Source organism: Panthera onca, chromosome A1 (genome assembly GCF_046562875.1).
Source record: "Panthera onca isolate mPanOnc1 chromosome A1, mPanOnc1 haplotype 2, whole genome shotgun sequence".
Lineage (NCBI taxonomy): Eukaryota > Metazoa > Chordata > Mammalia > Carnivora > Felidae > Panthera > Panthera onca.
The window spans coordinates 64,913,951-64,936,098 of record NC_138339.1 but is presented as its reverse complement, the minus strand read 5'-3'; the positions used below and the strand labels follow the sequence as shown (position 1 = coordinate 64,936,098).

General features: G+C 49.6%; 1 protein-coding gene across 3 annotated transcripts in view; it reads right to left on the bottom strand.

The window, feature by feature from the left end:
- HRH2 (histamine receptor H2) overlaps positions 1–22,148 on the bottom strand; it is a 78,185-nt gene that overhangs the window by 24,261 nt on the left and 31,776 nt on the right. Inside the window, exon 3 of one of the 3 annotated variants that reach the window (XM_060635070.3) lies at positions 1,936–3,594. The exons of 1 other annotated variant lie outside the window; for it this stretch is intronic. In XM_060635070.3, the coding sequence (XP_060491053.1) occupies positions 3,402–3,594 (193 nt within the window). In that variant the 3' untranslated portion in view covers positions 1,936–3,401. Of the gene's footprint in view, positions 1–1,935; positions 3,595–22,148 lie in introns of those variants that run through there. One more of the 3 variants, XM_060635071.3, reaches the window with a different exon arrangement.

Here is a 22,148-nt window from a genome sequence, read left to right as displayed (position 1 = left end):
AATCCCTTCTCTGCCTCCGGGGACGTTCGACAAGGCGCGCGCCTCTGGGCCTTCTCTGCAAGGCCCCACGTTCAGGATTCCACGGCCTCCTCAGGCCTCTTCCCTTCCCTCCCAGGGGACACTGCTCCCCGCCCTGTCCTCAAATGGTGACCTCGACTCTGGTCAGCTCCCCCTTTCACTTTCCAAACCCTCTCATCGGTGCCTTTGGGACTCACTCCTGGCACAAACTCCGTGAACTTCTTCTTGACCTTCCTGACCTTCTTGGTCCCTTGCCTGTGCCTACTCTACCGCATGCAGACTTCCTTGATGGACATGTTTTCCATTTTAAAGATCTCCTCTTCTCCTACTTCACAAAGGCGTCTCGGAAGCTGGCAATTTCAGAAATACTCCCTTCTACAAACCCTTATCGAGAGCCTACCACGTACCTGGCTCACAGGGCAAGCGGGACAAAGGCCTGATCCTTCCGACCAGCCTGTCCTTCATTGCCAGCATGGTGTCCTATGATGAACCCTTGTTCCCCGAGGACTCTTTTACTTTTTAAGGTAGCTTCCAAGTTGGCTTTTACCGCAGTGTTTTCTCATAACTCTTTTTCTAAATTAAGACACGCCGTACGATGAAGTCTGGGGAGTATTCCTCACCAGGAAGTGAAAAAATAAAACCGCAAGGCAGCATCTGTTTCGATAGCTTTATTGGAACATGGTCGCAACACAGAACATGGATTTGGGGACCCACCGCAGACACTCCTCCTCTAGACAGCATGTGCCCCACTTCTGCAGCCAGCAGAGGCTCTAGGAAGCCTCCAGAAGGGTGGCGGCAGCTCAGAGACAGACCCGAAGGAGGCCCCTGCAGTGGCAGGTGGTGTGTGGGCACGATGGGTTGGAGCCCTGACCAGCTGAGACCGTGATCAGCCAGACCAGTCTTATGCCTCCAACTACTTGGCCATGACTTAGAGACCCACCTGCCTTAGACCCCCAAGAAAACTTGAGGAAGGGATTCTGGGGCTTCCAGATGGAATCCAGCCAAGAAATTGAGCATCTCTGAGGGCCACTGGGGCAAATCATGCCTTCAAGTATGCTGGCAGATAAACCGCGTAAAGCCCCTGCTATGTGCCAAACGCTCTTCTAGGGGCTAGACATACAAAGGTCCAAAGAAATAGGCAGGGCCCATGACCTCCTGAGTGCGGGAGACGGACAGAGAACCACACAGATGACTGTAAATTACAAACAATCAATGGCCTCTGAGGACAGTTCTGGGGTATGTGGGGGAGGCCTGACCTAATAGGGTGGGTCAAGGAAGACTTCCTCAAGAAGTGATATTTCAGCTGAGATCTCATGGTCTCACGTCATGGAAACAGCCTTGTGCATGGCCTAGTAGCTGCAAAGAGCAATAAAATAAACAAACAAAAGAGAGAAGCCAGTGGGGTTGGGGTGAAGCGACAGAGGGGACCATGGCAGGAGGAGGCTGGAGGGACAGGTCAGGGCTGACCATGCAGGGCTGGTGGGCCATGAGAAAGATGGTTTCTTGCATGTGTGACGTGACCATATTAGCGTTTTGCACAGCCCGTTGTGGCTGTTGGGTGGGGAGGCAGGCTGGAGGAAGGCCAGCAGGGAACATGGAGAGCTGTCAGGAAGCTGTCTCAATTGTCCCGACCGAGGGATGGCAGTGGGGCCGAGTGGGGACAGGGCAGGTGCGGAGAATCAAGCAGAAGGTGGGGACGTGTGGAACTAGGGCTCAAGAAAACTGAGCAAGAGGAGCTAGAAAGGGAGGTGCCAAGGCTGACCTCCTTGGCCAGTGGCTCGGGCTCTAAAGCCAGTGGCAGACGTCTGTCTGAGACCGGGAACCCGGAGAGGAGCAGGTGCAGTGAAAAGGTCTAGAGTGTGGTTGTGGACATGCTAAAAGCGAGGTGCCTTTGAAACACCCAGGCTGGAGGTCGTGGCTGGAAAGCTCCCAGAGGAAGCTTGGGGTCCAGGTACAAATCTGTGAGTCATTTCCTCACAGGGAAGCCTCCTGGTAACTTCGGTTAAGAGGGCGCAGACGAGGTCACAGAGGGAGAGAAATCGCAGTGAGAAGAGAAAGCCCTTGGGACAGGCACACCGGACAGCCGGGGAGAGGACAGTGAGTCGCAAGAGGGCTGAGAAGGCATAGGTGTGCAGGGAGGGGGACACCACGAGGGGGTCTTGGAACCAAGGAAGGAGCGGGCTCAGGGAGGGGCAGTGGCAGTGGTTAGCAGTGAGGGTCCACGCACACCCTCAGTTCTCCAGGCTGTCGTCACCCTCACTGCCTTGGGTCTCATCAACAACCCTGTAAATAGGCCATCTTACCCCCTTGGACAGAGGAGTCAAGAGATGGTCAGAAAGATCCCTACTGACGCACCCAAGGTTACGTACCCAGCAGAGGGCGCTGTGGGGCCAACTCCCCCCACCCGGCAAGGCCACCTCTCCCTCTCGGACTCCGGCGCACTAACCACCACCGCCCATCCCGGACCTGCCCCGAATGTTCGAATGCTCGCTCCGCTCCACACCACTTCTTGTTGATGAAAAGCACCAGAGAGGGTTAGTACTGCAGCATGAAGGGATCCCCTAGGCTCCGGCTCTGAGCCTCGCTAAGAGGCAGGTAGGCTGAGTCAAGGAAATACCTTGATCTCTCTCCTGAGAAGCAGTGCAAGGTCATGGCAAGAGCCTGGGCTTGAAGCCGGGCTTTTTACCCATGCTCCTACTTGCTAATTCCCTGCACAGCTATTTTTCGAGTGCCTTCTGTGAGCCGGGAACACATACTAGCTGAGTACCCTGAGGCAGGCCCCGGTCTTCTCTGAGCCTCAGTTTCTACCTCTGTCAAGTAGGTTGGTGATTCTTACCACCTGTTATAAGGATTATGTGAACTCATGTAGATGACGTACCCGGCACACAGAAGGTGCTCATTAAAGGCTAATTTCCTTCCTTTCCTTTCTCTTCTCTTCCCTTCCCTCTCCTTTCCTCTCCTTCATCCTACAGAACCCATGAGGGAGTGAGAGACTAACTCTTTATGGCAACGCCGTCTGCTGTGCTCAGAGGGCCTGCGCGTTCCTGCACGTACAAATCCATGCACACACCTGTGCACGCACCTCCAACGTCCAGCCATCTCTGCTTGTGACTCAGGGCCAGCACCAACGTGAGCTCTGAACCCATGGGATTCAGCGGACCCAGACCCAGGAGAGTTCTGAGCATCTGCTGAGAATGCCCGGCACAGGACAGGCCGTACCACACTAGACCCAAGGACCCCGGCACCCCGCTGCGTGCTCTGGGACTCCCTAGACTCAGGCTAGGGCGCATCTTCGGTGGCTCTGGGGGCTTCTGGGTCCTTAATGGCTCCAGGAGTCAAATCTTGGTGACCAGAAGCAGTATCTTCTGTGTCCTGGGCTGGGTCTAGACAGCCTCGGAGGGCAGAGTCCTCACCGCTTCCTGGGGTGGTGTCCTCAGTGGCTCCTCGGACAGTGGCTGGCCTGGCTGCTCCTCTGAGGGGCCTCTCACGTGTCTCTGGAGGAACCTAAGCCCCCACAGACTCTTGCAGCAGCTTAGAAGGTTGCCGGAGCACACAGTGCAGGATAGCGCTGGCTTCCTGAGGAGACACAAGCACAGGTCAGGGCTGAGGTGACCATGGAGCAAGGCCAGTGGGCCCAGGACCTAGCCTCTGGCCTTTGCTTCCTCTAAGCTGGCCTTGGGAAGGGTGGGGTGGGATGGGGTGGGAGCCCTTCCTTTGCCACCAGGGCTGCCCATGTGCAGCCGGGACTTCCCTCAACCCACAAAGGAGAGCATCCAGGAGACGTGCTTTCCGATCTCAAGTCTGCTTCTAACATGCTCTGTGTGCCCCTGAACTCCTCTGAACCCAAACGGAGGAAAAAGTAACCACCTTTCCAATTATTGGCAGGATTAAGTGTTACACAATATGTACGAAGGTATCCCACACATTGTCTAGCTCACAATAGGAGCCCAGGTAATGTTTGCTGTTTCTGACTCTAGATGAAATGATTCCCGAACAATCTACAGCACGCCTTGCAGGAGTTCGGGGGAAGGCTGGGAGAAGAAGACACACAGATTTATTCAGCCTTGCCTTAAAATCAGTTGCGAACACATCTGTCCATTAGAAAGTGTGCTCCCTAAAGGCAAGGCACTTGCCCCGACAATTATGGCTGGCATATAGTAGTTCCTCCGTTAATCTCTGTTGAGTCAATCTGATCAAAGAATAGATTGCTGAAGACTGAGTTAGCCCAAAGGTTGGTAGGAAAGTTTTTAACAAAGCATTTGGCATACATTTTGAGGAATAAGAGGATTTCCCTCACTTCTGGGCATACAAATTTCCTTGGCCCCGTTGCCTGCTGCAGTGTGGATGGCAGACCTGCTTTTTCTCTTTAGCTACTTTCAGGGAGTCAGAATTCCCTCATCACTTTTATTTCAAGCTTCATGAAGTCAGAGGGAAAGGCTCAGCGTGTCACCCCTGTTTTCAGTGCCTGGAGACCTACCCAACACCTGCAGGTCTCCCTTTATGACCGAGAACAGGTGGCAGGCTCAGAGCTTTCATCAGGCGATTGGGTCTGGTCAAACTTTGATCAGACCTTGTTTTGTGTCATCGTATCTATGTTCATGAGTTCTTTGTGTTTTCCACAAGTGATAGTACATTTCCGTTTATGGTGACACTATCAAGTTTCCTCACAAATAAATTTCAGCGCAAAGTGTGTTATCATGCAGGTGGGAGAAGACTATGGGCTGGACTGGATGGGGAAGGGAATGCGCAAGCAGCTGCGGTTTGGGGAGTGTGGTTCCTCGTCCCCGACACGTTCTAGCTCACCCTCAGTGCAAACACAGGAGAAGCTAAGTATTGTATGGTGACCTTAGAGACTCTGTCTGGGGTCTCTGTAGCTCCAGGGCAGGACAAAATAGCTCTGTCTAAAGCCACCAATGCCTCCTACTTTCTGGCTTCCCTGCCTAGGCTGGAGTGGTAACTTTCCTTGTCAGTTTCAAGCTGGGAGCCACTCATCGCTTGGTCCTGAGACCCACTGCAGTTCCTCGGGGTGTCCTGTGAAACTCACAGGGGGCCTCAGCTCCTGCCATCATCTGTTAAGGTAATCTGGCTGCCAGAGGAATCAAACTCCCTGCTCCTCCCTTCTACATAAAGAGAGCAAAGAGCACCGAGCTCGCCTTTAGAATCTGTTAGATGGGGGTTATAGGTTTGGATGCCTGGCTTTGTAAGACACAGAGGACAGTGGCCGCCGACCCCCTAGCTTTCCTAGGTGTGTAGGTACACTCCAGCTTAGCCACTGCTAGAGTCCTCGAGTGGCCCAAACTCTCTCTGTAGGTCTGGCCAGCCCTTCTCTCCCCAGAACACCTGCCCTCGCCTGGACCTCAAGGTCATACCCCTGGCACCTCCGAGGCTCCAGTCCTCCATGCCAGCCAGTGTACATATTTGACCAAGCAGGCAGGTATCTACCCTTGGATTAACATTCCAGACGCAGCTCTGATAAACTGACTTTCACTGAAATTATCAAAGAAAAGCTAGCTGTGGCTAGGAAAGAACTACCTCCCTTCTAACGAGCTTCCACATCACTTAAAATAATATTATTATGGCAATATCACATGATCCTGGTAAGAAATTCAGGCCGGAGAGACGAACAAAACAAAGAAAATAAACATCTCAAATAACTCCTCTACTCAGCCATATCTTTTTGTTACCTGTCCATTCTGTCATTAAATATTTTTAAATGAAATACATTATACACCCAAAGAGACTACATAAAAAACAAAAATGCATCATTTAAAGAATATAAAAGAATATGAAAATGGATACCAGTATAACCACCTCTCAGGTTACGAAACAGAATTTACCAGGAACTGACTTGTTTCAGCAAATATTTACGTATCCCTAAAAAACATATTGCAGTGTTCTGCCTGCATTTTACTTTTTGGGTCGGGTGGTGGGGAGGGAGGCTGTAAATTACAGCTTTTTTCTTTTCATGAAATAATAATTAATTCCGCAGTATTGTCATTTTCCAAACGGGGACAATCCAGATTTAGCTCCCACAAGGCTGTTCACAGATGATAATCATCTTGAAATAAAACTTGAGTGGACAAATGTGATTTATCTGCCCCACATGCCTTCCTTTGGGAACCATCCACTCCCCGCAGCATGTGGTCCGGGTGGGAGTGCAATCACTGGGCCCCATCCCCTAGGGGATGCTTTTGGATTAAGCTATCCACGTGGCAACAGTGACTGCTTGAGAGGTGAGTCCATAACTCAAACTGGGAGAAAGAGAGTCCTTTCCACGACTACTGTATCTTTCTTATGAGGCAGAGAAGCTGGGAGCGTGTGAAACGAAGGTAAGTCAAGGGCTATCCAACTGAATTCCTATCGCTTGCAACCGAAACACTTTTGTCTAATACAACAACACAGAGCATTAGTTGAGGTAGACTATTTCCAATAATAATACGGTCAGCAAAACAACCTTCTACAACATTTTATAACTAAACACAACCAACCTTCTAGACTTTATGATCACAGCAGTGCTCCACAACACTTTACGGCTGTAAACAAAACAACTTTTACCATATTTTGGAACCGCAAACGTAAGTTTCACATGCCTGGAAAGACCTGCCACCTATTTGACGTTTTGAGTGCATTTAAAAGGCTTGAAAAAAATACTGGCTTATTTATCACTTAATACACAGTTGCAGATACTAAAATTTTGGTTATTTAATGCATGTAGTGGTTTTGGGCATACACAATCTCTCAGCATACATCTCAATCATTATCACTTAGGTAATAAGCATAAACTTATGTAATAACTATAATTTACTCTGGACTAAAACATGCCACCGCTTGTAAAAAAAAAAAAAAACAGAAAAAAACAAAGAAAGATTAAAAATACAAATCGAAAGTATTTAAAATTTAGTATTTCCCTTTTATATAAATGAAATCATGTCTTATGATTGTTTTTCTGTAGCTACCTTTTGTTGTTGTTACTGTTTAATGCCATATTTTTTTTCAGTTAGTTGAAACTGTGTTGATGCATGTCCCTGCAGTTCATTGCCACTGTTGTAAAGTAGTCTATTACATTGTACTCCAATTTATTTGTCCATTCACCTGTCGATGCACATCTGAGTTGTTTCCATTTTCTTTTTTAGTCATGTCCTTCTCATACTTGCTTTTGAATTTATACTATAATGGCCTCATCAAATGAATAGGAGAGTTTCCCTTTTTCTCTCCTCTGATAGAGTCTGTGCAGAATTGGAATGATTTGCTCTTGGAGCACTTGGCAGAACACCTTTGAAAACCAAGTATTACTGGTGTTTCATTCATTTTATTTATTTTTAATGGTTACAGGACCATTCCAGTTTTCTCTTTCATTCCAAGTCAGTTCTGGCAAGTTCTATTTTGCTAGAAAAAATTCCCTATATCTGAGTTTTCTGTTGTTTAGGGCATAGAATGGATTACAGCACTCTTATTATCTTTCTTAATCTCTGTCACATCTAAAATTTCTAAAATAATACGCCCCCATACTCTTATTGCTTATTTATGATGTTTGTGATTAATCTTTGTAGTTCTGTAAATTTTACTTTACATATTTTTGAAGCTAGTTTATTGGGTATGTACAAGTTGAGAATTACTATCATTCCAGTAAATAGAATCTTTTTTAAAATATGGTGACTATATTTATCTTTAGTAATATATTTTGCTTAAAATTCACTTTGTCTGATATTAATATAGCTACCCAGATTTCTTTTGGTTAGTATTTGCCTAGCATATTATATTTTTCTTTACTTATACTTTCAACATTTTTGTTTCCTTAAGTCTATTTCTTGCAAAAAAACGTTTAGGTTAAAAAAAAAAACAAATCGGACAGCCTTTATTTTTCTTAAGTGGTCAGTTTATTCCATCTACACGTATCATGATTACTGATATACCTTGACTGATTTCTTCAATGTGATTTTGTGTTTTATATTTGCCCCACCTCTAACCTTTCCTGTGTTTTCTCGCTTTGCTTTACATTTTTTTTTAACGTTTATTTATTTTTGAGACAGAGAGAGACAGAGCATGAACGGGGGAGGGGCAGAGAGAGAGGGAGACATAGAATCGGAAGCAGGCTCCAGGCTCCGAGCCGTCAGCCCCGAGCCCGATGCGGGGCTCGAACTCACGGACCTCGAGATCGTGACCTGAGTTGAAGTCGGATGCTTAACCGACCGAGCCACCCAGGCACCCCTCTCGCTTTGCCTTTAAATTGCCTTTTCTCCCCTCATTCTCTTTCTTTCTTATCTTGTGGAATCTCTAGCCTCTTCTAAAATAATTTTAAGATGCATATTTAACATAATAAAGGCTAGTGGCGTGGAGCCCTCCTCCGCTCCCTAGTTTGCCATCCATGTCAGCTGTAAGTTGGGATGAGACATTCAGCTAAATTTCAATATCGTGTAGACCGTACTACGTTACAGAGTCCAGAGAGACTGGTAGGGTTAGTATTTCCTGACCCCCTCCATAGTCCCATGGCCCGTCCGGCCCTGAGCCCTAACCCTTGAAGCTAGGGTGTAAATGGGGTTCTTGAGGGCACGTAAGGCAGTGTCCACACAGTAAGTGCCTATGGTAAGCAGTTGTCGTTTTCACCTTTTCCTATCGTCGAGTCCCCTTCTCTTTGGGATCCAGCCTTCCTCACTCTTTGCCCACGTGAGGGAGGGGGTTGACCTCTTACTCTTCGCCCTGGCTCCAGGCCTGGGTGCAGAGGTAGACACGTGACCCCCCCCCCCCCCCCCCGCCCCCTCAGCCAACGAAACGTAGGCCTGTAACTTTTTGGTTGCAAAAGTTGGAACCGTAGGAAAGGACACATTTCCCACTGGACCTGCCAAGGTGGTAAGATGTGACCTCGGAGCTGCTGGTGGCACCCCAGGGAGACTCCGACAGAGGCTGAAGTTAACACAGGGTGGAACTGAGTTGAAAGGTGGAGAAGGATAAATTTCTGACGACATTTGTGCATTTGGATCCAGCCATCCTTGAAGCTACTCTTGTTCTCTGCAGTTTTATGAGCCGGTTCCCCACCTCCACCAATCCCAGCCTCTTTTAACTGGGTTTCTGCTGCTGGTAGTCAACAGTGTCCTAGTAATATTCCTAGAATCTGAATTTGAATTTGAATCTGAATCCCCTCTTTTCATATGGAGGGTGTTATAATATATTCAGCCACCCACAGTCTGGATCTCATTTCAGTGCCATGCTCTGTAGAGGAAGCCTTGCCCAGGTTCTCCCTGAACCTGGGTTTTCTCATCTGTGAAATAAGTTGATAAGAGCAACCTCACAGGACATGCAGTTAATGACTGTCAGTGCCCTTTGCTATAACCTTCTATTGCTTATGGTACAAATTATCACACGGAACCACCACGTGCACGCATCCCTCTGCTATGACTTCTACCTGTGTCTTTGCACGCGTCCCGTTGCTTGAAATGCCTTTCTCTTCTTGCCGTTCAACTTCTACTTCTGTTTCAAGGTTCTGTTCAGGCATCACCTCCTGTGGGAAGCTGTCTCTGAGGCTTCCCGGGATCGCCGAAATCTGCCCCAGCTCCTGGAGCCCCTCTGCTGAGGCCCTGACCTCCTTGGGTTAACCATCAGTTTCCCTGTCTATTTCCCAGACTAAAGCCAGGCACCGGACCTCTCGTCTGCATCCCACTGCCCAAGTTTATCATAGGCATTCAGCCATGTGTGTGAAAAGGAAAAACCCAGTAAATGTCAGTTTCGATAGTGATTCTCCCATGTTCTGACTTCCCCAATTCACAGATTGGCAGAAACAGAAGCACTTCCCCTGCCACTCTGGCAGTGCCTCTGCTGTGTGAGGTAGCCCATGCCGGCTTTATTTCCATATCTACCTCTCTGCGGCTAGCCTGGAAGAGCCTCGTGGGCAGGAACTCCGGGAAGGGCATCGAGGGACGCCGGCCGTTTCAGCCAGTACTTCTGAGGCTAGCCATGTGCCGGAGAAAGTGTGAGATTTGAGACGAGGAGTCCTGAGTGTGGTTTGAGACTTCCTCATTCTCCTGCCGTTGGGTCGCAGTCAACTCCATGCCTTCTCCTGGGGACAACTCCAGCGAAAGGGCTGGGAGAGGAAGGCCCCCCTTCCCCCTCCCTTGTCTCCCGCAACGGGCCCAGCCATTGGCTGCTTTGTACCTTAGGGTCACCAAGAACCAGCGGTTGAGGGACTGTGTGTTTAGGGTCTGGGCTCACGTCTGAACCCAGGTCCTTGCTCTCCAGTTCCCAACAACACAGCAGAACCAACCACTGCCCGTGTCAGTTTCACCTACATCCTGGGAACTGGGTCACCGGAAGTCCTTTCTCCTCTATGAGGAAATGCAAGTGGAGATTAGAAAGGGGAAGAGGCTCTCTCACATCCTCAGAGCCAGCCACAACCCACCAGGGGTCTTTCCCCTGCCTCAAGCTTCTGTCATAATGAGAGGTGACCCCCCTCTCCAGGCCAGACCTAATTTCGGGTTGCTCTGAAGTAAGCCATGAGGTGGCAATTTGGGGACACCACGACGCCCAGACACCAATCAGAGCATTATCTTCCTATACCTGTGTTCCGGCCACAAATTGATAGTGCCTGATAGGCCGAAATGACCGAACTTCAGGCCTCTCTGCTCATGAAAGAAACTAATTTTTCACGCCCTTCTCATAATTTTCTGGAAGCAAACATGGAGAATTTGCCTACACCAGCATCTACTTTGGAGGGACGGTGGAGAGGTCTTTCTGTCCTTCAGCAGCAAATGTCAACAGCAAACTGGACAGAGGCTTCCTGCAGGAGTTTCGCTCACACGCTCGGTTCACCTTCATGCCAGACAAGGTGAGAGGCTTCCCGGAACTCCCTGGGACTCAGTTGATATAAAGAGGTAACAGTCATAAACCATTGGGCCCTTTAAATTTTCTCCCCATGACAAGGGAAATAGATGGTGACGGTCCAAAAGCTTTAGGCTCCTAAAAGGGATCTTGATTAGGGACCTCACAGGACATGCATCCCTGAGTGATGGAGCATCACAGCCTGGGACTGCTCTGGGAACTCAATGACGGAGGGGTTGGCTGCGACTCTAGCAGTCCCCGAGGGGCCTGCCACAGAGCAAGTATCGTGAGTTGTACTGGCGAATGAATAAGTGATTCACAAGAACTAGCATTTACTCAGTGCTCACGTGCTAGGTCCTGACTGGGCAGTTTTGCATCCTTTTTCTAGTTAACCACTGGCACTATGAGGCAAGCTCCGGTGTCCCATTTCACAGACCAGAAAACTGAGGCTCTGGGCATCTCAGCGATGCCCCTAGGTCACTCCCTAGCAAAACTCAAATATGAAACAACGGCCATTGTCTCCCACCTGCACCCCCTTCCCACTGGGGCACGCTCCTTCTGGAAGACCAGACTGAATGAATTTGATAGAACGAGCTAGTATGAGAGATGTGGAGACGGTTAAGGGCGGGGCCGCTGGTCTCAAGCGACTCACGGGTGAGGGTTGGTGTGTGGACACACACAGCCGTGTGGGTGTGTGAGTGCGTGCCAGGGCCTGAGTGTGTCCGGGCGTGCATGGGCAAGACCGTGCGGCACAGAACCATTCCTGGCTCCGGGCCTCAGGGGAAGCAACGTGGAGCAGGTGGCATCTGAGCTGGCCTGGGGCGATGGGTGGGAACTGAAAGGGGATGTGGGGAGGGGGGGAGGTCTCTTTGGGCAGAGGAGGCAGCCTGAGCTGAGGGCTGTGTTCTGAGAGCAGGGGTGCCTAGTTCATCCGGAGAAGGAGGAGCCCGGGGATGTAGCTGGAGAGGAGACGGCACGGGATCCTACAGCCAGAACGTGATGGGCGCGGTGGGCGGGTCTGCATGGGACCTGGCAGGTGCTGGAAGCTGCAGGATGGGGGGGGGCGGGGGGGAGGGGTCAGGAGCCCACCGATGGACAGTCTCAGCTTGTGGCCTGCCCTGGCCCTTCTCCATGATTTTACAACTATGTGGGTCAGTGAGATGGCACCCGAGTGAGTGCCAGGCATGGGGAAGGAGCGTGACCCTTTGTCCCGTGTGCCCACCACGGGGAGGGCAGAGGCTGCAGGGTGTGGGGCCGCGCAGCGTTCAGGGGTGTTCTCTCTAAGACTCTCGGTCACCAGTCATGTTGAGCATTTACTGTGTGCCTGACCTGCCAGGTGGGCACCACCCACATCTTTGCAGATGAGGGGAGCAGCCCTTCATGGAATTAAGTGACCTGACCAAGGCCACACAGCGTGTGGGTGGAGGAATGGGGTTCTTGCCATGTCTGCTTGGTCCAAAGCCTGTGCTCTGAGCCCTGAGAGAAAGCCAGTGATAGCCGCCGTCCCTGGAGCGACCCCCCCACTCCGGCTCTCAGCATTTATACGTATGAGCTCATTTAATCCACACACCAACGCCATGGGGTAAGTGCTATTACTCTCCCTGTCGATGGAGGAGAAAACTAAGGCACAGAGAGGTTAGGAAACCTGCCCGAGGTCACACAGCCAGTAAGTGGAGCTGGGTGTTACAGCATGCTGGGCTTGTTGCTTGAAAAACTGAAGGCGTGGGGGGCTCTAGTTCCACTCAACCCCTCCTGTGCCTCCACGTTATCCATGTCCTGCGGCTGTACTCAGACCGCAGAATAATAAAGTGCTCATGGGTTGGGCACTTAACCCTGAACTCTCCAGCACCTACATGACACATAGGATATAGTCGTTAACTTCTTATCTCTGACAGACGAGGAAGTCTGGGCCCTGAGAACTTTAGTCAGTTGCACAGCGACTCCCAGCAAGCAAGTGGCAGAGCCTCGAGGGAGCCCAGTGTGGCCCAGCTGTAAAGCTGGAGACGCCCTGCCCACTCTGCCCCCTTCCAATACACAACGTGGCTCTCGGGGAGGCCGGGCATCCTCCGTCGATCTGGGTCACACTCCGTTCCACCCTGGTCCCAGCCTTGTGCTTCCCCCGCCCTGTTGCTCAAACCCTCCAGTAACCCCCACGAAACCGGCATGCTTGCCCAAGCCTCTCCTTGAGACTAAAGAACGTTTTGTAAAACTGAAGAAGGCTCCAGAGCCCCTGCCCTCTTACACCAGTGGGTGCTTATGTCAGAAGAACCCAGGGCCCCTGAGTCAATTATCAAAGTCATTTCCTATCACTCGTTCTGCCCTACTTTTGTGAGGCAGGCGAAGTGGCATGCCCATTTTGCAGATGGGGGGACTGAGGCTCAGGCAGGCCTGGCATTTGCCCAAGGTCAGGTGTGGTCAGGTGCTGCATCGTGGACCGAGCTCCCTGCATCACCATGCTGGTCTCTTCAGTTTGAGACTTGTTTGCTCTGAATGGCTCAGGACCTGGATGTGTGACAGGGCCTCTTCTCTCTGACGGCTCCTTCTCAGCCCTTTCAAAGACTCTTCTCCCCTCTTCCCTGTCCCCTCCGCCCCCTCTGGCCCCTTCTCCTTGCATCTATGTCCTGCCCTGGCCAGCCCCCCACTCACAGCCCTTCCAAGATGCTTCCCTTATGTGGCTTTGAGGAAGTGATACCTTCAGATGTGGCTGGCGGCAGGGAGGCCAACAGCCTGTCTAAAAACCAACCATGCAAAGTGTAACAAAAGGCTTAAAATCTCCCTCCCCTTCTACCAGTAATGCTCTTCCCAGAAATTCAGTTTCTAGGGAAATAATCTGAAAGACACAAAATATCCTCTGCGTGGAGATGTTCATCACAGGGTTGCTTATAACAGCAAAAAAAAAAAAAAAAAAAAAAAGCGGACACAACAGCAAAGTACGTAGGGAAACATTTCAGTCAGTGATGAGGCCCTTCATGCACCCCTCCCCCCACAAGCAAACTGCCATAGGCCGGTGTCCACTGAGAGACACCCCCACATGCCAGGCACTGTTCTCAGGCCTTCATATTTATTCTCTCCTTTAATCCTGACGATTTTTTTTAAGTTGGTACTTAAAATGCCCCCATTTGAAGACAAACAAACTGAGGCAAGGAAAGGCTAGGTAAACTGCCCAAGGTCAGAAGCTTCCAGGCACCCCGACTCCACCAGACTCAACCACTCCTAGAGCCGTGGCAGTGACTGATGACCATCACCAGGAGTTAGTTGTTGAGGGCAGGCCAACGTGCCAGGCGCTTCTCCCTCTTGCTAGTCCCTATTGCCATTGCTGCCCCCCCACCATCCAGGCCGGCGAGGGCACAGATGATTCCTTAGGCCCCAGACAGAAACAGCAGTGAGAAAGTCTTAGGGTGTTTGGCGTTCAAGAGTCCATGAGAGCAGTCCCCCACCACCCAGAGAGGAGGGACCAGCTGGGGGCTGGGCCAGGAGCCTAGAGTTAGGTGGGAGAGTAGGCCCTGCCCCTGCTGCCCTCCCTTGGGGTCACTGGGGTGACTGGAGGTGAGGTGGGGGTCACTGAAGGACGAGTGTGGGGGTCTGAACGCACAGGGGCTTGTGCCCTACTCCCAGCTGGAAGCCAGGACAAGGGAGGGATCCCTTGCACCCCAATTCCTCTGCTCCCATGGGGGGTACAGGGGGTCCCCCAGATCTCCTGGACCTACAGTGAGCCCCAGCACATGACTGGGCTTTGAGGCCTGCCTGCTGGGAGAGGTCCAGGGGGCTGGGAACCTGCAGCAGAGGCCAAAGCCCCTGAGAGAATGTGGTTGGTCTTTGGCAGTGCCAGATAGAGCCCAGGAGTAGGTCAGCGGTGTCCCCGGGCCCGACCATGGCGCAAACACCATGGAGGGAACCTGGCAGGATAGGTCTATCACAGTCCAGAGGGTGCTGTGGGGGTCAGACAGCCTGGGGAACTTCGCTTACCCTGGTGGGAAGGAGATGGTTGGGGGCGGGGGAGGAGAGTGGAGACGATCTCGTATTGAGTTGGTTCAACTTCCAAAGTCACCATGTTTACAGCTGGAAGTGACTGAGCTCTCGGACCTGGAAAGCATGCCTTTCTCCAGCTTCCACGAAATGGTCCAAGGGCACCCAGAGCGGAATGCAGCAAAGAATCTTACAGCTGGGCGGGCACAGGGCACTAACAGCCCTGTTCCTTTCTCTAGCCTGGGACAGAGGTGCTGTAAGGACCAGCCTCACTTTTCAGATGGGGACAGAGTCCTAGAGAGGGGAGGACTTGCTCAAGATCAACTAGCCAGCACAACGGGGAGATCAGCCCTCAGAGCTCTCTCAGCAGACCACAGCACTACCCGGCATCTCATTGCCCACGAGCGCACCCCTCTCCCCATGCTGTCCCTTTGCCCAGAATGGCACCTCTGCTCCTCAGCTTAGAAAATTCCAACTGTCCTTCAGGAGTCAGCTGAGACGTTCTGAGACATCACCTCCCTCTGGGCCGTTGGTAAAGGAAGAGTGGACGAATGAATCAGTAAGACTTAGCAGCCCCCAAAACAGGAGACATGTGGCCTGCTGAGGAACTCAAAGTGTGTCACCTCTTGTTGCCAGGATATTAAAGCCACGTTGGCTCAGGAAAAGCTTGAAGGGAAGAGAGAGCCATGATTTCAGGGATTGCATAAGACGGCAACAGAAATGGGGTTTCTCTTTGACTTTCCATTTGAATGTTCCCTTTCAACAATGATTAAGTATTTATAGATACTGTGTTTCCAAAATCAGTGTGGAAGTTCCCTGAATCCTCTGGGCATTGGGACTGCCTTGCCGCCCATCCCAAATGTCCATCCCTGGGTCACAATGACACGTGTTCAGTCCCGGAATGAGGAAGACCGGAGTCTCATCCACGGGCCTGTGATGCCCAAGCCTGTGACCCTCCCTCCACCCTGCAACCTCCTGCACAATCTGTACAGAGAAGCGGACCCACCGAGGCTTTGTAGAACCACATTTTGCTACTTTTTGCCAGTTGGGACAAACTCCCCTGTCCCCTCCTTTCTACCTCTGGGCAGAGAGTAAGTGGTCCACAAACCCCAGGAGAGACTCAGGGGCTGTGGACACCCTGAAATGCACAGCGGGTCTCAGGCATTACCCTACTCCTGTCCCCCAACGCTGCCACACACAGCCCCTACGGGTTTAATGAACACCCAAAAGCTGAGAAGCCTGTGACCCACTGCTGTTTCTGTAGAAGCAGTGGCAGCTGGCAGAAATCTTAGCTCTCTTTAACAGATGAGGAAACTGGGGCTCAGAGAGGGATGCGATCTTCTCACGGCCACACAGCCAGTCAGTGGCAGAGGCGATGAGAAATCCAGATCCCCCATCTGCCAGGCTGGGGTTCTTTCGGCAGCCCCGCCGTGCACCTGGTCTGCACCCGTACCTGCACTCACAGCTTGGGTCGTGACAAGGACACATTTTCCTGAATTTGCCTCCGTAACTCAGAATGATTCATTAGTATGAAAAACATGTTCTTCGCTGCCCTTGCCAGAAGATTCTTGACACAAACACACTGGGGGTTTGGCATAAAATCTCTCCCTTGTTAAGCATTTATATATAATGAGGGTTGAAATGGTCCCTTGAGACTGATCCAAGCCCCCCATTTTTGGAGGAGAGATATGAGGCTCAGGGGTCAGGGCCTGATTTGAACAATTCAGTGGCACAGCTGCGATATGAATCCACAAAGCCTGCCTTGAACTTTCCAGCTGCTCCTTTGTAGAGGGGTGAAAGAGAGGAAGGAAGGAAGGAAGGAAGGAAGGAAGGAAGAAAGGAAGGAAGGAAGGAAGGAGGGGAGGCAGGCTACCACTTACTAAGCATCTACTCTATGCTAGGTGCTTTGTATAAATTGATGCTGAGCCTTATTGCTATCCCCACAGGGAGACATTTTCATCCCTGTTTTGCAGATGAGCAGGCTGAAGCACAGAGAGAGCAGGCCATGGGCCTGGAGTCACAGAGCCCAGCAAGTGCTGGGGCTGGAACTGACACCCATTTCTTTCCCCTACACCAAGGGTTGGCAGCAGGCCAAATCGCCTGCAGGCCAAATCCAGCCTACCAACCTATTTTTGTTGAAATGGTGATGGTGGTGGTGATAGGGGGGAATCAATAGAAGAATAACATTTCAGGACTCATGAAAATGATATGGAATTCGAATTTCCGCGTCCATAATAAAGTTTTATTGGAACACAGCCATCCCCATTCATTTACGTATTGTCTGTGGCTGCTTTCACATCGAAAGAGCAGAGTTGAGTAGTTGCGACAAAGAACATACGGGTTGCAAAGCCCAAACTATCTACTATCTGGCTCTTTGCAGATAAGATTTGCTGACTCTTGCCTGATGCCATGCAATTTCCCAGGGAGCCTGGAAAGTCTGCAGAGCTTCCCTTGTCCCTGCGCAAGGGCATCAGGGCTGAAACCCAGGCCTCCTCCTGTTTGCCAAGCTGTATGCCCTGGGGCTGGATCCCCTGGAGAAGGGACCTTCACTCATTTGTTCACCTGGAGTGTTCACCCTCTTTTTATGGGGAGAAAGCTACTAGCAGTGGTCCCAAATGCACAGTTCCCCTTCCCTCCTCATCACAGCCCCTGGGAAGGCAGCCCCAAAGCATGTCCCATCAGATCTGCTACAGAAGGAGTGGACAGCGAAGGTGGGGAACAAGCAGGGGCAAGGGTCTGCATGAAGCCAGAGGGAGGGAGGGGGGATGGCCTGGGCACAAGCTGGGGCTTCTAGCTGGCTTCAAAGGCACAATTCCCAGGGAGTGAAATGAGGAGTTCTCTACCTTTCAAGTGACTCCTGGGAAGTCACTATTTATTCTCCTTGACTTTTAAGGCTGTAAAAGGCTTCCCACCTCCTCTCTCTCTCTCTCTGCTCTCCTTCCCCTAACTTCCTCTCTGGGGGTAGAAAGGAATCTCATTCCCCAAATGCTCAAAAGAGACAGAAGATGAAAAGGATTAATTTCTTGCTGTAGCCTGTCTGCTCTCCTGCAGCTGTGCTGAAGCATGAGCACTGCAGGCCTGGGAACGGGTGTTCTGGGCAGGTGGCAGGGACAAGGGGAGTCTAGGGGTCCATGATACAGCCTCATGCCTGGAGCTCCCCAAACAGGGCCTATAAATGGCCAAAAGCTTCCATAAAGCCCAAGCGCTTTAGTGAATGGGACCATGGATGCAGGAGGGGTAGGAGGAAGAAACAGAGGGAAGAAAAGAAAACACAAAACAGAAAGGAAGAAAGGAAGGAAGGAAGAAAAGGCAAGACAGAAGGAACCTGGAGGACATCATGCTACATGAAAAAGCAGGGCACGACAGACCACACACTGTATGAAATGTCCAGAATAGGCAAATCTGTAGAGATAGAAAATAGATTAGTGGTTTCTTGGCTGGGGGCCGGTAGGGGATTGGGATCGGGAGGTGATCGCAAAAGGCTACAGGGTTTCACTTGGGGGGTGATGAAAATGTTCTATGATTGGTTGTGGCGATGCGGCACAGCTCCGTGAATATACTAAAAACCAGTGAATTGTATACTGAAATGGCTGAATTGCACAGTGTGTGAAGTATACCTCAATAAAACTGTTACAGGAAAGGAATAGAGATGGAAGTTGGTGTCCAAGATGGTGGCGTAGGAAGACCCTGAAATCGCCTTCTCCCATGGACACACCAAGTCTACGGCTACACATGGAACAATTCCTGCTGACAAAGGATGGAAATGTAGCGGCACATTTCTGTCCACAACAAGGCATAGAAGGGCCACATCGAGACAGGTAGGAGAGACAGAGATGCAGTCTCACCAAAAACCTCAACCCCGGCGGGATAATTCACAATACGGGAAGATCTCATGGGTCTGGACTCTCTCTCTGAGGAGAGAGGGGTTTGTGCTACACACTGGGCACCCCAACCTGTTGCACTTGCACTGAAGAGATGAGGCCCCCCCAAACATCTGGCTTTGGAAACCAATGGGGCTTACGTCCAGGAAACCTGGGGTCTGTGGAGACGAGATACTCCTTTGAGGGACTTATGGCTCATGCACGGACTCGCTCATCAGGGGACCAGCAGAAAGGCAGCAGTTTAAGAGGTGACTGGATTGTACGTGCAGGAGATGCATTTGCGAACTTAGATTTTTTTTGGGGGGGGAGGGGCAGAGGGAGAGGGAGAGAGAATCCCAAGCAGGCTCCGTGCTGTCAACGCAGAGCTCGACGCAGTGCTCAATCCCAGGAACAGTGAGATCGTGACCTGAGCTGAAATCAAGAGTTAGATGCTTAATCGATGGAGCCACCCAGGCATGCTGCAGCTACCCAGGCGGGCTGCATTTGCTAATCTTACAGTATTCGCCAGAGAGGGCAGAGGTCAGTTAGGACTTTGGGGATGGAGGTGCTGGTGAGCGCCATTTTTGCATTTTCCCTCTACCTTGCTAGCACAGCTAGGTAGGCCCCAGCCTCAACACTCTCTGACAACCTCACTAAAGCCGGTGGGCAAGTACAATCCACATGGGGGATACCCCTCGATCACCTGCCCCTTGTGGCCAGAGGTGCTTGTGTTTCCGGGCCCCAGGGGACCCAGACAGTTCTGGGAAGGCTACTATACCCAGGGCACTGCACAGACAGCAGACTGAAACATAAGTCCCACCTGCCTCTGAAAAAAGCCCATCTACTCGTCCTAGAGCTTTAACCCGAGGGACAGGCTTCAGGTTTGCCAGACATCTAGAGGCTACCGAGGCACTCTCAGGGAATGCAGGCAAGGAGAAAGCCTTCCCTCGGCCTTTACACAGCTCACTGGCATCTCTTAGAAAAGAGCTCACACACTTGCCTGGAGCCCTGATTTTTGCAACAGTTGCCCCTAGGACACCTCCAGATTTCGTGGTCTGGAGGCCAGCAAGGTTTACAATTACAGTCCCACAAGACTATATATATTTGCATACTTAAAAAGCTGCTGCTTAAGGATCTGGCTTCTAATCAGCCTGAAATTAGGTGCTGCCTATGATTACTCCCTTTGGAACACTGGCAGGTCTGGGCATACCTTCAACAACAGAGGCCTATCAAGAATAAATCAGGATGGGGCCCCTGCGTGGCTCAGTCGGTTAAGCGTCTGACTTCAGCTCAGGTCATGAGCTCACGGTTTGTGCTGGCAGCTTCAGATTCTGTGTCTCCCTCTTTCTCTACCCCACCCCCACTCACGCTCATCTGTCTCTCTCTTTCAAAAGTAAAATAAACATAAAAAAATTTAAAAAAAAGAATAAATCAGGCTACTCAGACAATCACAAAGGTTTGAGGGACAAGAAAGAGCTGGGGCAAGGTTGATTCATTTCCTGTATAACGCCACTCTTTCAAGACTGGGGGAGGTAGTTGCTTTGACTAATATATGGAAACAAACACAGAGAGGCAAGCAAAATGAGGAAACAGAGGGATATGTTCCAAATCAAAGAACAAGACACAAAATGTCAGAAAAAGATCTTGATGAAACAGAGATAATCATCTACCTGTTAAAGAATGCAAAGTAATGATCATGAAGATTCTTAGGAGAAGGATTGAAGTGAGAACTTCAATGAAGAGACAGAAAATACAAGAAAGTACCAAACAGAAGTGACAGAGCTGAAGAATACAATAATGGAACTGAAAAATACACTAGAGGGGTTCAAGAGCAGACCAGATGAAGCAGAAGAAGAGATCAGTGACTTGGAAGACAGAGCAGAACTCACCAAGAGAGAAAAAGAATTTTAAAAAGCGAAGACAGTTTCAGAGACTTATGGGAGAACATGAAGCAGAGTCACATTTGCTTTATAGGGGTCCCAGAAGGAAAAGAGAGAAAGGGGCAGAAAATTTGTGTGAAGAAATAATGGCTGAAAACTTCTCTAACCTGGGAGCAGAAACAAACATCGAGGAAGCTTAGAGAGCTCTAGATAAGATAAAACCAAAGAGAATCACATGAAGACACATTATAATTGAAATGTCAAAACTTAAAAAGAGAATCTCAAAAGTAGCAAGAGAAGACAACTTCCTGCATACAAGAGAATTCCCATAAGATCATAAGCTGATTTCTTGGCAGAAACTTTGCAGGCCAGAGGGAGTGGCATGATATAGTCAAACTGCTGAAAGGAAAAAACTTCCAGCCAAGAATACTCTACTCATCAAGGTTATCGTTCAGAATTGAAGGAGAGATCATGAGTTTTCCAGACAAGCAGAAGTTAAAGGAGTTCATCACCGGTGGCCTTACATGAAATGTTAAAGGGATTTCTTTCAGCTGTAAAGAAAAGGCACGAACTAATAACAAGAAAATATATGAAAGTAAAAATATGACCAGTAAAGGGAGTGGATTAACCATGCATAAAGCTAGTATAAAGGTTAAAAGATAAAAGTGGTAAAATTAACTAAAACTAATAATTAGTTAAGTGATATACAAAATAAAAGAATGGAAATATGACATGAAAATCATAAAACATGGGGGAGGGATATAGAGTTTTTAAAATGCATTCAAGTTCAAGTTGCTAGCAACTCAAATGAGACATCTGTATACACTGTTCTATGTGAACCTCATGGTAACCATGCGGCAAAAACCTATAGCAAAACATAATGAGAAAGGAATCTAAACCTAACACTAAAGAAAGGCATAAAACCACAAAGGAAGAGAGCGAAAGAAGAACAAAAACAGTGAGGAACTATAAAACATCCAGAAAACAACTGACAAAATGGCTGTAAGTACATACTTACCAATCAGTGTAAATGGACTAAATTTTCTAATAACAAAACACAGAGTGGCTGAAAGCATAAAAATAAGACAACTATATTCTGCCTACAAGAGACTTACTTCAGATCGAAGGACACACACACACACACACACACACACACACACACACTGAAAGTGAAGGGGTGAAAAAAGATATTCCATGGAAATGGAAATGAAAAGAAAGCTGGTTTAGCTCTACCTATATCAGACAAAATAGACTTTAAAGCAAAGACTGTGATAAAAGACAAAAAAGGGCACTATGTAATGATAAAGGGGTCAACACAACAAGATGGTAACACTTATAAATATGTATGTGCCAGCAGAGGAGCACCTAAATATATAAAGCCAATACTAACAGAGAAAATGACAGCAATACAATGATTGTAGGGGACGTTAAAACTCCACTTTCATCAATGGATAGATCATCGAGACAAAAAAATCAACAGAGAAACATTGGCCTTAAATGACACATTAGGCCAGATGGACTGAAAAGATATATACAGAATATTCCATCCCCAAACAGTGGAATACACATCCTCTTCAAACACGTACGGAACATTCTCCAGGGCACATTACATGTT